At 39.8% G+C, this 16577-nt stretch overlaps 1 protein-coding gene across 1 annotated transcript in view; it reads left to right on the top strand.

The window, feature by feature from the left end:
* The first annotated feature begins 294 nt into the window (after positions 1-294).
* LOC122535629 (aryl hydrocarbon receptor protein 1) overlaps positions 295-16577 on the top strand; it is a 163124-nt gene continuing 146841 nt past the window's right edge. Inside the window, exon 1 of the mRNA XM_043667331.1 lies at positions 295-538. Within this exon, the coding sequence (XP_043523266.1) occupies positions 417-538 (122 nt within the window). The 5' untranslated portion in view covers positions 295-416. The remainder of the gene's footprint in view (positions 539-16577) is intronic.

The raw sequence follows: 16577 nt of genomic DNA, 5'->3' as shown, positions 1-16577 counted from the left end.
CCGGGCACCGGGATCCAGAGTGGAAAGCTCGACGCCGGCAGCTGGCCGACAAGCCAGTGACAGACAACGATGACGTAGCGTCGGCAAAGTCAAAGAAGAGCGTCACGGTCTGCACAGTGTACGCGCTGGACAGGACCGCCTCGGCGGGGCTGGGGGTGGTTGGGGGTGTTGTCGGTGTCGTTGGCAGTGGTGGAGGAAGCGGCGGAGGAGGAGGAGGAGGGGGAGGAGGAGGAGGAAGTGGCGGTGGTAACGGGACGAGCATCGGGGGTGGAGTGCAGGGGGTGGTCGCCGGGATTTGTGGACCAGCGAGCGCGTCCCTCGCGGCGACGGATTACGTGACGGCGGCATGCTATCCCCCGGGACCTCAGCTCACCCTGACCGCCTCTCACCCTCAGCCCCACGTCGTTGATCCCGCGATGACGCCCACCTCGGCGCCGGTACCGACTCCGACCACGGCGTCGGGACCCAACAACCCGGTCGCCATGAGCCAGCTGGGAACCGTTTATGCCACCAAGAGACGACGTCGGAATGGAAAAAGGTTGGTAACATTGTGTCTCGTATTGTGTCTCATTTGGATAATTATCCATCGATTCATATATGCACATAAATGATCTGCGAATGTATAGTGGCTCACGGAAGTATGTGGACACTTATCGTAAAACATTTTTGGTCGTATTTTGTATATGTTCTATGAAATATTTCGAAATTTAATGCAAAATAAATGTATAGAAGTGGTATGGTTATAAGATTACATAAACGTAAACCGTTAGAACATATACGTAAAGTAGCAGGTGGCGCCGGGTGGTGGTATTCTAAGGAAGTACTAATATTTGACACTTATTTCCATTACATAGAAATTACGAGACATTCATTGCAAACATAGATTTAATATAAAATCTGGTATCTGTACAACATGAGTAATCTTCTTCAGTCTGAAAGATATTAAAGATATAGTTTCGTATAATACGAAACTTATTAATAGTATAATGAATAAGTGTTCGAATACTTTTGTGAGAAACTGTATATGGCAATAAATTTTAGCAAAATGGTGATAGATTATGCGAATGTCAGTTTCGTGAGTTAAATACTTTCGTAGTAGACTTCCGCTTAATTTATAGAATATTACGGAACGGAATCTTTGATCAGTTTGTCTGAAAATCTATATGTACCAATTATCATTCGTCGATAAAAAGTCTACCTAGTCAAACGAAAAGGAATAATCACAAAATACCGATCGGTTTTATCCAAATAAAAACGTGAAAGTCTACTATATCTACACGCAGGCACTTGTAATCCACAGCAATGTTTCAATCAGAATTTATTGAACTTTTTATGAGATTGGTCTGTCCAGATGGTTTTCCGCGAGATTAGATCGTACAATTGACGCGCTTTTATGTATGTACGTCAGCAATTTAGAAAGTAATTGACGTTTTACCATATCGATGGCGAATATTCGTGTGCACGTGATCGTCTACTCTGTGCATTATGGAAATAACATTGTCCGTATATTTATTGGCTAGATGAAGAAAGAAAGTTGTGGAACGTAAAACGAAAGTCGTTTGATGAATTCGTAAGCGACGGCCGTAAAACCACGGAAATCACACCGAAGCGAACGTCGTTACGTTAATTGCAAGCGTTTCAGTAATTCAATTTATATCAAATTTATCTTCTCGTTTCCCTCCACATGTCTCGACGTCAATTACCAACATCTTACGTAATATACGACTAACAAAAAAAAAAAAGACAAAAAATAGCAACTGTCTCTATCATAAAAAGAGAAATCGTGGATATATTTTATATTTGCCTCTGTCCTCGTTACTTTGTCTCTAATTTGATCTATGTTTGCATTATTTGGATTATTCAAATGATCGTTTCTCCACGTTTATCGTGACCTGCGAGAATGACCGAAAAAAATCTGGAAAATGAGCTCTATAGAAACAGGTAGTGGGGGAGGGTTGGGGGTGGTGGGTTTCTCTTCATTAGGCGCGCGTACAGATCTGTCGGACAGTTTGGAAAATCGGAGAAAGGAAAGCGGGGAAACATAAGGATACTAATTTGTTAGCCATTCAGGAGAACGATAGACCACGGAGTATCGTGACGCGGCGCATATACAATTCATGTGTCTAAAGCCGGTGCTAATGGGATCGAAGAAGGGTGTTTGCACGTAAAGCGCGTCCAATGGTGGACTTAACGTTTGCCAGTCGTTTCAAAGACATACATTTCATCCGATTTCAAGCCTCAAACAGTCTATAGGCGATGTTTTTCACATGAACACGATCGATTATGCGCTAACACGACGCTTTGCTATATGTATAGATCGTAAATTACAGAGCTCGGTCGAGATTCGTCATTATTGCACTACGATGGAAGGGTAATAGGAGAATCTTTCACGTTGAATGCCTGTCCACTTTGTAATCACACCGTGATCTGATCACCGTCTTCTTCGCGACACTGTTTCTTGGTTTTGTCACGTCATATCCTCAGATTCAGTGTTTTAGATGAACGCTGGTGTGCTCTCTTTTGTAATCCGGTGGCTAGAAACGTCGAATTAGAGTTCCGAGTGGCGAGAGAATCATAAAATTATCGTGGAATAAATCGTAAAATCGTAAAACATTGAAAGTCTTGCTGTTGGATCTTTAACGCTAGGAATAACAACATTGAATGGTTGAAAGCATTAAGATCTTCGCAACACTCCTTGTAAGTTTACCGTTTCTTGCAGCACGTGTATTCCAAGAATTGTGAATATACGCAGAAAAGTCGCGTAAAAAATAATATTTTAGAAAGAGATTGAAAGAGATTAACTTTATGACCTTGAAAGAGATTAACTTTATGACTTTGAGTCAATGTTTCCGAGACCGTACATAATCGATATTACTGAAGTGCGTTTATTCCAATTTATGTAGATATATCTTTATAAAGTTCAGATTTGTTTCATCAAATTCTCACTATTACACTGGTTTATTCTATCGAGTATTTTTTACAAATTTCAATTATCTGTAGTCTATGCTTCAAATCTACATAACAGACAAACGTTATCCACTGTTCTTCTGACAGAAATTTTTGCAAAATTTACTACGTCCATTAGATTCTTATTTCCATTATAAAAAAAAAAAAAAAATATTCCAAAAGAATAAGATAGTCGAAAAGATGTAAACGCGGAGATATATATTTTGGAGAACAGCCGGATGAAAATTGAACAAGGAGAAGCAAAGATGGCACGAATAAATTGATAAAACACGAGTCTCCTTCGGATGTTTCGTAATAGTAGATAGGGCAGTTTAAGCAACGAGGGCAATACGATCCGGCGACTTTTAATTTTCGCGTCGCGCGCGGATACTTACACGGAAATGCAGGCGAGTGCACACGCGCGTCTCGATCGCGACACTCGCACGCTCGCGCAGCTATATCAGACACGCATAAATATAGGCGCAGGTACTGCGCGACACACGATACATATACGTGTGTAATGTTCGATACATCAAGAGAAAGATAGACCGGGGATAACCGGTGCTAAGCTGACAGAGACGGAGTGCGGCACTGATTGCGAATAAGGGGAAGGCCTCTGGCTATGGAATATCCGCCTGAACTTTACTCGAATCGTTTGCATACGTTGCTCGTAATTAGTTGAGATATAGCCGAATCGGCCTAGCTTCCTTGCCTTCCACTCTCTTTCTTTTTCCCTTCGTTCTTTTTCATCGCGTGACGATGCCAGCATCGTTGGCTTAGCGAATAGAAAATTTTTGATGGCACCTCGATTTCGACGTTCCTTGGACCGACGACGTTTCTTAATCTAGTTAAACTCGACGGGCTGAGTTTCGAGAAGATGAAATCTCGAAATGTTGAATAGGAGTGTAGTTAAAGAAAAGCTTGATATCTCAGAGGGTTTATCTTGTTAACGAGGGTGAATTCGTCATCTACGTTATTTATCCTTTTAATCTTTATGCCGGCAATTAAAACGTTGCATTTATCAAATGCTGGTTATATGCAACCATTTGAATTTCTATGTTTGAAACGTTTGTATAAATTCATTCAATTACGATAGTTTTACTGATAAATGGAGAAATACTTGTTATAAAAGAAATACAGAAATGAGTATCGAATGATCAGTAATACCAGAATCAATGATGTAAAATTGTGCAGAAAAAATTCAAATTGTCAAGTTTGACACTATAAATTTTACATCTTAAACGTCATTGTACGTAAATTTTGAAAAAAAAGTTCAATTATTGATATCTATTTCTTATTAAAAGTTGAATACGCGTTATTTAAAATCAAAAATCTCAACGACAGGTAGGCTTGTAATTACTTTCTAAATACCATTTTCAAGATCTTTTATCATTTCATTATACTGTTAAAGACTGTTAGTGCCAAAAATGGTGTCGCGCAGAGGGAAATTTATTGGGCCGAGTTTTACAATTATAATTACAATTATTTGTCGATAACCGGGCATGCATATTCATGCATCACAGCATAACGAACATAAAAAGAGCGCGTGACATAATCGGCCAACAGGATAATTTAAGCCAGCAACGCCGGTTTATTATAATGACTCACGTTCTCCGAATGTATTTTACATTTGTCGATATTTGTATTTCACCGTATTACGTATATTTTCTTCCTCTTTGTTTTTTCTTTCTCCCTTCGGATACGATACGTCGGGGTTGAAATATGCTTTTCCCTCTTGCGAAAGAACTCGCGAAATGACATTGCTTCCTGGATCGCTAATTTGAATAAAACTCCGATTATCAAGGGGATAAAAACGTTCGACATGCTACTCAGAAGTTGAAGCTTTCGCGTATAAACCAAACCGCGATCGTTACCTCGTAAAAAGCCATTTATTCCGATCGTCGTTTTCTTAAACTTTTTGTCAACAATCTGACTTTTTAATATTTCATAAAAGTTCTTAGCATGCAATTGTGACGAATTATTCTACTATCCCTGACAGGAATAAGAAGTTATTTGGGGCAAAAATTTTCGCATAAACGCATGTATTTGAAAGTATTCAAGAACATTAAAATCTTTCTTGAATTGAATTGAAATTGTCAACATTTTTGTATATTTCACTACACTACTTGTCTGCAAATTTCGTGACAGATTAGATTCTATTCTTTCTTATTAATTCTATAGAAATTTCTTACATTTCACTTTATAAACTTCTCGAACAGTCCCAATATTTAACTAACTTCACAGAGTCTTCCAACCGAATAGAAAAATATTCGACGAACATGCGCGAACTTTTCTCTGCTTCGAGTAACAATCTTTCAAGAGTAAAAAGGAGCTTAGCTTCAAGGGGTTGCTCCCTTTCGATCGTCTTTGATTCGTAGAACATCCGACGATCGGCGATCGTTCTCGATTCGAGTTTCTTGACTTGAAAAAGTATACACGCCGTGCGATCAAGGGGATCACGGACGAACAGCGTAATGGAGTTTTAAACGGTGTTTCGAGACGTACAGTCGACGATCCTCTTTCTCGTCCGTGCCCACTAGCTTCTCTTTGATACGATAAAGAACAGAGGTAAAGAATGAGACCGACTATCCGGCAGAGAGTGGCCCCGGGGCGTTCTGTCTGGTTCATTCTCTACTTCTTCCTCGGCTCCTTCAACTTTTACGGATCCAACGAGTCCTTCCCTCGGGCTCTGATGATCCTAGGCGAGCGTAAGTTTTAAGGACGCTCCACTTCTGCGCATTTCCTCCGGCTACATCACAGATTTTTGACTTCTATGGATCGTCACTTGGATGGACCTCAGAGATTTATTTTCGAATAGAGATGAGCGCTAGCTCTGAGTTTGTTTGAATGTTTGATTGAATTGGTTTAGAAAGACCAGAGATTGAGAAATATTGTATCTGATGAATTGTTTTAGTTGGAGGTTAGAATCGAAAGCTTTCCAAGTTGGAAATATTCATTTTAGAAGTGTTCAAGTTGGATGCATTCGAATTAAGTGATATTTAATATTTAAAATGTTCAATTTGAATGCTTTCTCTATTTTTCAATGTTACGTACATCTTAAATTTCTCCTAAAACTAATCGTCTTACGATAATTTCCAATACCTATTTCATCAGTGTCAGTTATACACTCTGTACAGAGAAACGTAAATCCCGAGTCACCAAAATAATTCCCCTGTAAAACCTTGGAACGAATATCTCGCAATTAGACATGGTGTCTTGGATATCGTGTAGATCCCGTGGCTCACACCTTGTAATTAACATCCTGTACGTGCGTTTCGTTCGTGACAACAATCTGAAAAATTACGGGCCAAGAAGGACGACAGATCGGGCAATTCGAATTCCAGTGAAAATCGCGGGAAATCGATCCTTCCGTTCAAGCGTTCGACGACGCTAACGATCGACAAGAAGGGGATGGCGGGCCGGTGAGTTTCCCCAAAATTCCCGAGGGTTCGGGAAAGAAGGTGGCCCGCGATGCACGGTGCTCACCGTGGCCTAATGACAGCAGCTTCTATAATTTGGAGTTTTTGAGCGAACGGCCAAATTACTGGCGAACGAAGGGATTACTGTTATTACATGCGGCCGCGGACTCAGTCGAAACCTGATTATACTTTAGTCAGTCAGTCTCTCTCCGGTGTTCGGCCGTTCGACTGTCAGCTTCGCTCTCGTTCGAGCCCGAGAACGGTCTCCCCCCCTTCCCGATCTCTTTTCAAACGATCCATCAACTACGCACACCACCGAAATCCCGCCGACTAACTCGGATTCCTCTTCCCTTGCTCGCGAATTCGCTCGCGCTTTTTTAGACCCTTAGATCTAAAGTTCCTCCTCCTCTTGCAATCCTCTCGGATTGATCCGAGTACTTTTTCTTTCAGACCTTCGGTCATTCGCGGCTCGAGAAATGTAAATTTATCTTTGTGATCGTCGTGAGGAACAATTGCAAGAATATATATTTGCTGTCTCGAGTCTTCGATGCTTCAAAACTCAATCTTAGAGACTTTTCAGGACTATTATCGTACGAAGCTCAAGATTTCAAAACATTAAAGACCGTCGAAGGATGCTCAGGAGCTGTTGAAAAGTTTTCAAGATCGAGCCTTGAAGTTTCGAAGACTCGAGATTTATACAACTACCGCTTCGAGTCTTTTATGGAATGATTCATTCCATATGCTGGATGAAAACCTGCATTCTGATAAACCATAGGATAATTCATTTCGAGGAATTTTTTTCGATCTGTTTGTAATTGCGCTCGGCAAGGGAAAAAGACGAAGCAGCGTTCCTATCTTTTAATTGCACCGGGCTCAGCCGAAGGCGTCTGCTAACAGGGTTCGGGAATTGCCGGAACAGCTAAAGAACCATTCACCGAGAGGTCGATGAATTCTTGATGGACAACGCGGCCATCGTGGCCGGGTTTCGGCTGATTTGTTCTTAAGTAATTGCCGCGCAACCTTATGGTCTTCTAACGTGCGTTTATAGCCTTGAAATGAATCTGCTTCCGAGGCCTTTCTTCCATTCAAGCTGACCAAACGTCTTCGAGTTAGGTAGCCTCGTTCTCTGCGGAGTTTCTCTCTCGTCTTCTCTTCGCCCTTACGTAACAATTACCCGACACTTGCAAATTAGAATTATTTTTCATCTTCGCCTCTCTTCGAAAGTTTAAAATTAAAAATTCCAATCGATCTTCGTAATGCTACGATGATAATAAAAGATGATAAGTCGTAAGCAAATGTTATAATTTACAATTTTAAGGAACGATATTGTTTGTAGACTTCAAGTTCAGTTTATGAAGCGAACTAATTGCGCAAATCTAAATGCTGCAAATTCTCGAGCGTACTTTCGCGAGCTTGTACACGGTCAGAATGGAGTAACTTCGGAATTTCAAACAGAGTTCACGGAAGAGACTCGGCTGGTTGGCAGAGTCGGCGAACGGTTTAGATATCGGTACGATCGGGGCAAGATTTAATTCCGTAGCCGAAGGAGGATATCGTTTACCTACTTTCTACGTCGCAGCGAGCACACGCTGTAATTTAATAGACTCCCCTCGCGTTAGTCGGCGCCGTGATGCGTTTCGCTCGTGCGAGAGATATGTATAGCCAGCCAGAGCCCGCGACAAGACCATTATTGCTGGAACACTCATAACTCCCGTAACCAGCCACACCCAGCAGATTTAACACCTCGTATCCAATTATAACGATGCCCCGTGTCACGTGTATAATTGGTGCCCCATTACATATTGCCATGTCGCTTCCGACCCTGACTCCTCGAACGTCTCTCCGGCTCGCGACATGCATTTTCAACTGTCTCGGGCTCGATTCCCCTTTCGTTTGGAATATTGGATGTAGAAGAGGACATTAGGTCGTTGAGAGAATGTTCAGCGAGATCTTCTTCAACCTCTGCCTGAGCGAAACGGAGATTGATCGATTTCACACGTTGCAAGTAGATCTTTCGTGGTTTCTATGCAGTTGAAAATGAAGATATACATGTAAACATTCCGTTAAAATATCTAATAGATAAAACAAATCATTCTCTGGGCACTATATTCTAAGGTATTTCCATAAAAGTGAGAATTTGTGTAAAAATCTATAGTCCACTTGATAAGAGCTTAGTTACACGATGTTTGTGCGAATTTCTATTTTTATAGATTCTGTAAATTTTCTAAACAATGTAGAAATAGCTTTTGGAAATATTTATCTGACACGTATTCTTTGTTCATCGAAGTGAAAATAAATAAAATTGCAATCGTTTAGGTGTCACTTCTCTTTTTAGTGAGAGGAATTAGAAAACTGCAATGCAATGATATAAGAATAAAGTGAGATATCAGAGTAGCAAGTATGTGAGAAAATATAGGAACGTGTGCACGTAGCATGAATGTGCAGTGGATAAAAAACTGTGAAGTCATAAGAGGATCCTTTCGTGAGATCTTAAAAAATGATTTAATATACTTAGAAGTTGATAAGTTTCATAAAAGTTGCTTTTGATTAAGAGATAATTGCTCGTTAACTCTGTTTGAATATCATATCAAGCATACCCTATCTCGCTTGTAATTGTTTAATTACCAAACAAAAAAAAAAACAAACCTCGTTCTTTAAAAAGAATCCTCACATCTCCTCAAACAAGATATCATATTCTGTTGGTCATTCTTTGGTTAATTCTCTGTAATTGTATTTTCCTTTGCTTTTATGAATAAGAAATTAATATTGGTTATAGTTTTCCATATTATTGACAAGTTAGACTGCCATTTATTTCATGATCAAACATTTATTAGGATAACTTGTAACTCGTTAAATTTCATTAATAATTAGCTGTGGATGTTTATGTAAATACACGCGAAAATTATGCAAATGTTCCTGTGGTTCGTGCATATTTGCCTATTTTTTGTACATGTTTGTATACGCCTTTTGCATATTTGCACATTCGCACGTTTTTCGTGCATATTTGCAGATGATTTTTACATATCTTTCGTGCATAAACATCCATAGTTCAACTATTACTTTCATTTATTGTTTAACATCAACATCGTTACGAAATATTGTATTATTACATATATTGTAATGCTTGTATTATTATAATAGTGTCATGCAACATTTTGATAATTTTATTCGTAACCAATTACAGTGAAATAGATATGTAACGCATACGCGCATATGCCTTTTAACAAAAATATGCGACATATATTATTTTACACATTACACATGTGCATATCAAAATATAAAAGCAGTATATATAAATACGACGAATAACGAAATAAACGAATTCTCTCATACAGAGATAAATCATCCTAACGAGTTACTACCAAATTTACTGAGATATTCATCAATTTTGATAACATATTTTTACTGATAACATTACAACAGTAAAACAAGGAACGGAAAATAATTCTCTCACGTCGCGTCGTTAGGGAAGATTAACTAATCACCACCCGAATAAATATTCCTGTTCTCGTTCGAAGGTCTATTGTAAATAATTGTCTATTGTAATTAACGTCCGGTCCACGTGAAAACAAAGTTTCCACGAAGGATACCGATAGGAGGAGAGGAGAGGAGAGTGGGCACGAAGCGATTAAACAATCGGCAGGACGCGCAGTGCATCTTCCACCCGCGATCGGGGTTGCTGGTCCCAAAGGGACCCCGGCCAATGGTGAATGGGCCGCACAGCAAGGAATATCCGTCCTCGTGGTTATGGCACTGTGAATAGAGCCATAACGAAGTGAAACGTGCAGGTGAATTTATGCCGCAGGAACGGACGAGCGCCGGCGTCTTTCGCCTCGCCTTTCCTCTTGAAAGAGTCTCTTCAACGCGTGGACAAAAGCATTAATTGACTGCTCGAAAACTGTTCACTAAGCGTCCCCGACTACTCTAAATTGGAAATCGTACCGCCAATTCGCGAATTAGTAATTAACTTTAGCGTAAATATTGAGAATCTCTGACTCGGGTTTTCGAGTTTTGATCTTCTAGTGGGAGATTTCGGGAATTTTCTTGTAATTTTCGTTTTCCAATTCTCTATTTTCGATTAATAGTTGCAGAATTTTTTAAGCTGTAGTCGAAAGAAATCAATTCCTCGGATCTTGGGAGTTTTTTTTTCGAATTTCAATTTACTCGTGAAAGAAACTGCATTACTTCATAATACTCAAAGTATTTTTCAATCGTAAAATTTCATTCGGGAGAGTATCTTTATTCAAACCTTGAGATTACTTTTTTCAACAAAATAGATCGTCAGTTGTCTTACTTGGCGAGGAATATTATTAAGAAGAATGCGGGAAATGGGCGAGTTACGCGAAAGGGAGGCGAGATGACAGGCGGGAAGCGAGATGGAATCGGAGATTTCGCGGCGAAACAAGCGGCCCTGGCCGCGAACGATGCACCGATCCGGCTTTGGGCCTGGGCTCGGGGCGAGCTGGCCCCGGTACGGCGCTGTGTGTTTAACTATTCAATAATTCATCCCGCCATTCATCACCAGCCAAGTGTAAAATTTATCTTATTTTTATGTATTGGCCCCCTCCAGCTCGCCACCATGTATCAACTTCTTATTAGCCACGATTTGTTTGGCGCGCGCGGCATCCCCCCGTTCCTCTGCCCTCCACCGCCGGCCGATTTTTGTCCGTGTCCGGTAATAACGATGGCAATTCCCCACCGTTAAACCATTTTGATCGATCATCCAGCACCGAATCGAATTCTTGTCTATTGTTGGCCGTTCATTGATCGTTCCCAAAAATTCGTTTACCACTGGTTCTCAATTGTTACGGTACGGTAGATTGGTGAAATAATGTGAGACGCGATAATAATAACTCTAAATTTTTGATGAACTTTATCTTAGCGTGCTGGAGAAATGAACTGGTGGGAAATTTTTATTTGTTTGTCAGTTGCTTCTTATTGTTTGAACTTTCCAATGATTTTAGTTGTTAATAATTTCAACTTGCTTCAAGTGATCGTTGTGTTATAAATAATAATTGTCTTCTTGCGTTTAAAACTGATTTGCTATTTTAATTAATTTCGTGGCCAAAGAGTGCAGTTTCTTAAAGAAAAAAAAAAAAATATATTAAATAAGAATTACGAAGAATAATGGAACTTAGTAATTATCAGACTGTGGATGTGCAATTTCATATTTTTACGATAAACATAAATAGGAAAAGAAAATCTAAGGAGAGATTGGAATTTCACTTCAAATTTTCAAGAAAGAAATGACCAAATGAAATTTTTAATGAACATCGGAATACGAAGCACTGCAGCATCTGGATCTGTAAATAAACCAGCGACTGGTTTCCCGTAACTGTTCATCAATCATTGAACAAAATGTGCATAAATCGTGCTAGAACGTTTTCCGAACGACCAATCTATTAAATCTTGCCATCAGAACCGTGACAGAAAAACGCTTTTTAAACGAATGCACGCCTTCTTTCAATCGGGCTATTAATTGTTTCTTATACCTATCTATTTTAATGAACTGATATATTTATGTACACCGATCTCCGTGCAACCATACACAATAACTCGTACGATTTATGTTAAAAAATTAAGGAAGCGCTTGTTGCTTCTCAGGGTCACCCGCTGTAATTTCACTTTCTTCCCCATGTATGTTTCATCGCGGGAATAATTCAATTTACAACTAACAGTGTATATTTCCTTTTTAGAGCCATTAGTGCCATTTTCTCTTTTAGAGCATTTTATATTCTAACTCGCTTGTAATTAGTTAGGTAAAGCACTTATAATTATGTGAATTGTAGTTTGTAATGTTTTGTGTGTAAACTTGTCTAATGATAATTCAATCTCTTAAATGCATACGCACTTAACGAATCAGAAATAACAATCGCGATGAAAAAATCATACTCCATATTCTAGACTTATTTTTGCTCACAGTACATTCGTCTCTGAATTACTAACTCTCAAGCTCAACTCCTACGAATCGCTGCTTACTTAAATTATATAAATAATGCAAATTATTTGTACCTAGGTGGATTGAAGTAATAAATGCCCTCCTGAATTGCAAAGAATTCATCTTGAATATTTTTTCTGTTTTAGTACGCGAATTATTATTGTAAAAAAGAAAACAAAACTTCTGATACAACTTTGGTATCCTTGATTTCCTTCTTATTTCGATTCAAACTACTTCCCACTAGAATATATATTAATATATACAAATATATTTTATTGTTCATCTCGAATATCCCTCGAAACCGTACTAACCAGTTCGGTTCATGGATCGGTTCAGGTCCCCGATCAATCGAGCGTATTTTCGAAGCAGATCGTGCACGCACGCGCGTATCTGTTTAAAAACGTCCTTCTCGGAAGCGGCTCCGGTGTAATTACGATCATCAAGCCCTCTATCCTCGCGGTGAGAAAAACGGATGCTTAAAAAACGAAATGACAGCCTCTGGTGACGTAATGACAATGAGATGGCCGCCTCCTGGCACCGGAAGTACCTGTTACCCGAGGACCAGGCACCATTGGTCGGTGTCATACGCCATCGTTTTCTTCTTCTTTCTCTTTCTCAGTGTGTAACGAATAAATAACTAAATTGCCGAGGAACGAGGCTAATTATCGAGCCTCCGAGCAAGAAAACAAGTATCGTTTGGCCTGCGTACGCGTCCAACCAATTTTGGAAGTTCGACTAGCATGATTACTGGCTTTCGCGATGAAACGTCCGACGATGTCCTCCGAGCTGACAGGAGGAAACGTTTTTAAGGGCGAATGGAGGCGGATGTGCACAGTTTAGGGACACGTAGTGTGTTCGATTCAGATACTGAGTCCATATCGGGACTATACTGGAATAGAATTTTATTTAGTTCATTGGAACTGATGGTCGATTGGTAATTGCTTCTTAGAACGGTTAGAACAAAATAAACTTGGTCGATCAAACAATTTTTGACAGTGTGAATGATAATATTCCTAGATAGAAGGTTCTCAGATACAATTAAATTTTTGCGCGAATTTCTACGATAAAAATAATAATAATAGCAACAATAATGAAACTTAAATAGAGATAAAAATTGAAACAAACGCTCTGCTTTAAATATCTCGTGTATTTTTGTACATTAAAAATTATAACGAGTAATTTATTCCAAATATATATATATTTCATATGTTTTTAAATATTATATCGCGCATTCAGATTTAAGTTTCGCATAATGCATAAACATCCGCAATGACAGACAATTGAACGTAGTCTGTCTCCCTAGTTCGGATAATGGAATTTTACTGTACTTTCGTCTAGATATGTATCTATAGACGGCGATAGTGTTCATCGTGTTGTATGTATGCTCTTAATAGGGGGGTTTATTAAAGTTTAATTAAAAAAAGGAACAGAGGGGGGGGGGAAGGGAGAGGACGCGTGTACCGTTTCGAGGAAGCAGGAGGATGTAATTTCGTGGAATACGCGAAATAATTATCGAAACAGCGCGATACGAGGGTCGGTGTTCCGCTATTTCGTGTAATTAGTTTGTCGACGGTATCATTAGTTCGAGTATCGTTGTTACTCTTCCTTCGTGGACCTTCATTCGATTCGCACATTGTGCCGCGTGTTCGCTCGTCGGTATATCCTGACCTCTTTCCCGCTGCCAAGGTGTGGCTCTCGTTTTTCGACGCAACGGTGAAGTCGTACACGTCGCAATCCACATTTTCATTCTTCGATTCATGTCTGAAACTGTTTTGAGAATTGTTTGCTCGTTCACACGGGATAAGTACAATTGTTCGAGAGAATAAATACAGTTTAAATAGACTGTTTTTATTTATTTGTCTCGCAGATTGCGATATTGCGACAGCAATATAGACCCAAAGAGTCGTCAATTTTGAAATATCTCGACTCGTAGTTGGAAAATGAATTTCTCATTAGGACGAGAATTACACGAAACTCTGCGAATCGTTTGGCAAATGATTAGCAAGTGACTTCTCTTTACGTCAAGTAAAAGAAGGTTAATTACAAAAAGCTGCCTCCTTCTTTCTTCTCTCTTCAATTTTCTAAAAAAAAAACGTAACAAATCTTACCTTATCAATACGCTTACCTTATCAAGACCACGACTGTCTCCATTAAATCATCTTCTTAAATTCTCCGCTCGTCTCGCGATCCGTAGAATCTTTTCATCGTAGTTTTTTCTACGACCTATCGGACCTTGGGCGAGGCGAAGCGGCTTCTGGCGGAGGACAAGTCAGCCACCAGGCCGTCATCGTGGCCGCTGCAACCCCCTTCATTTCGCTATCCGCTCGTTTCGGTAGAATTTGCATTCGAGGAACGCGAAATTGGGCGGTGCAAAGATATAGAGCTAATGCTCGCGGGGCGGACCACCGCGCCGTGTAAACACAGGGTAGTCGATGCCTTTCTGGCTTCATCATCTTCGCCCCGTTGCATACACGACGCCGCGTTTGATTTTCCAGCACACCGTGTCGGTGTGCGCCCCGCGAGAATTGTGGGATCGCGAGATTGCGAAATTACGAGCTCGTTTCAAGCATTCTGCCAGGGAACTAGTACGCGTTATAGTTTGCTACCTCCAACTGACTGGTAGGTACGCCATCGCCAGACACTTTGTTCGTTCTGTTCGTGTTCTCGAAGATGTTCGTTTTATCTTTGAACATTGTGCTTGCCATCGTGCTCATTACGTGCAATTCTGGACTTTGAAATTCGAATCTGCAGCCTAACCTAGAATCCTGAAGATCCACGTATTAGCATAGAATTTCATTCAATGTTGTAATAAAAATCTCGTTCTTTCTATCCTCGATACTTTCAGTATACCTCCATTCTTCAATCGCACTTGCCATTATTTAGATTCTAATGTAAATTTCAAATGAATTTCTCAAACGAGTCTCGAATTCAACGTTCTTCAAACGAAATTAAGCGATTGCAAGTACCGGCAGCAAGAATTTTTATAGTAATAATTTTCGTAGTTTTGAAACTTTCGAATCATTACCCGATCGACTATTCTTTTCTCTCCCTCTCTTTTTTTTCTTTTTTTAAATACCAAATATTTTAATACCACTCGTATATGTCTCGCACGTTAAAAAGAACCAAAAATATTTGCAAGAGTCTCTTTCCTTCTTCTTACGTTACTTTGTCGGAATATCTTTCAGCGATTGTAAACTTTCCCTTCGTTAATTAGAGAAGTTCTTGGGTACTTAAGGCTTTATATTTCGCGTAAAAGAAAAAGATCCGCGGAAATTGGCAATTACGGTGCAGCATGACTTTTTGAAAAGGCATCGGCTCGTACGAAAACAGAAAGAAAGGAAATCGTTCTGGCAGAAGGATCGCGTGACGTAGATGATAACCGATCGCCGGATAGGAATTAAATGTTAAGATCGAAATGACAGTGTATTAAAGCGTTTTACGATAAACATTCGGCTGCCGGTTTAGCGAAGACGCTTGATCTCCATCCGCGGCGCACGGTAAGAATTAATTAATGAAAAGCGGTACAGATTGCCGTGAAATTGCTGGTTCGTCGTCCACCGAAATTCGCGGCAAATAACCAATATTCTTGTCGCCGGCCGGATTTTCGAAATAAATATGAACGCGTCGATCAACGTGTCATTTCTATGCTAATGGAACGCGCCACGGTTGGCACTGCTGGTTAAAGGCTGATTTACACGTACTCGGACAGCCGCGATTTTACAATTACGACCGCGTAATAAACACCGAATAACAATTGAAGAGCATTTCCGTTTCATTATTCCTCCTTTCTGCAAAACGAAAAAACAACGACGACTTCTTAAGAAGCAGCTCCTTCGAATACGCATAACGTGGAAGATAACGAGTTGGACGGAGGGGGCTAATGGCGTCCGGTTGCTGTTTTTACAGTAGCTAATCGTCACACTCTGTATCGAACGAGCGAAATTTATGTTTCACGAGCCTTTGTCAGAAGCATCGATAAGTTTTTTTTTTTTTTTACGAACAAGTGGTAATTCGTATGTTTGAAGAATGATTTCGAAGAAAATTTAAGAGCTGTACTATTACGGTGTCGAGAAAAGAGTTGCTTCGTGTCTTTGGACGAAAAGCAGGGAAGAAATTATAGATAGTCGTTTGAATAATTGAATTTGCAAAATTTCCGTATAAAATTTTGCTATTTTGTTTACAGAAATGAAAAATCGGCTTTCATCTTCTACTTATTTCAATTTGTTGAGTTACGTTTTTAACAAAAATTAATACACGTGTGAAAAATATGAGAA

Source organism: Frieseomelitta varia, unplaced genomic scaffold (genome assembly GCF_011392965.1).
Source record: "Frieseomelitta varia isolate USP_RPSP 00005682 unplaced genomic scaffold, Fvar_1.2 scaffold_749, whole genome shotgun sequence".
NCBI classification, from domain to species: domain Eukaryota; kingdom Metazoa; phylum Arthropoda; class Insecta; order Hymenoptera; family Apidae; genus Frieseomelitta; species Frieseomelitta varia.
The sequence above is the reverse complement of the archived record's forward strand: the minus strand, read 5'-3'. Positions and strand labels throughout refer to the sequence as shown.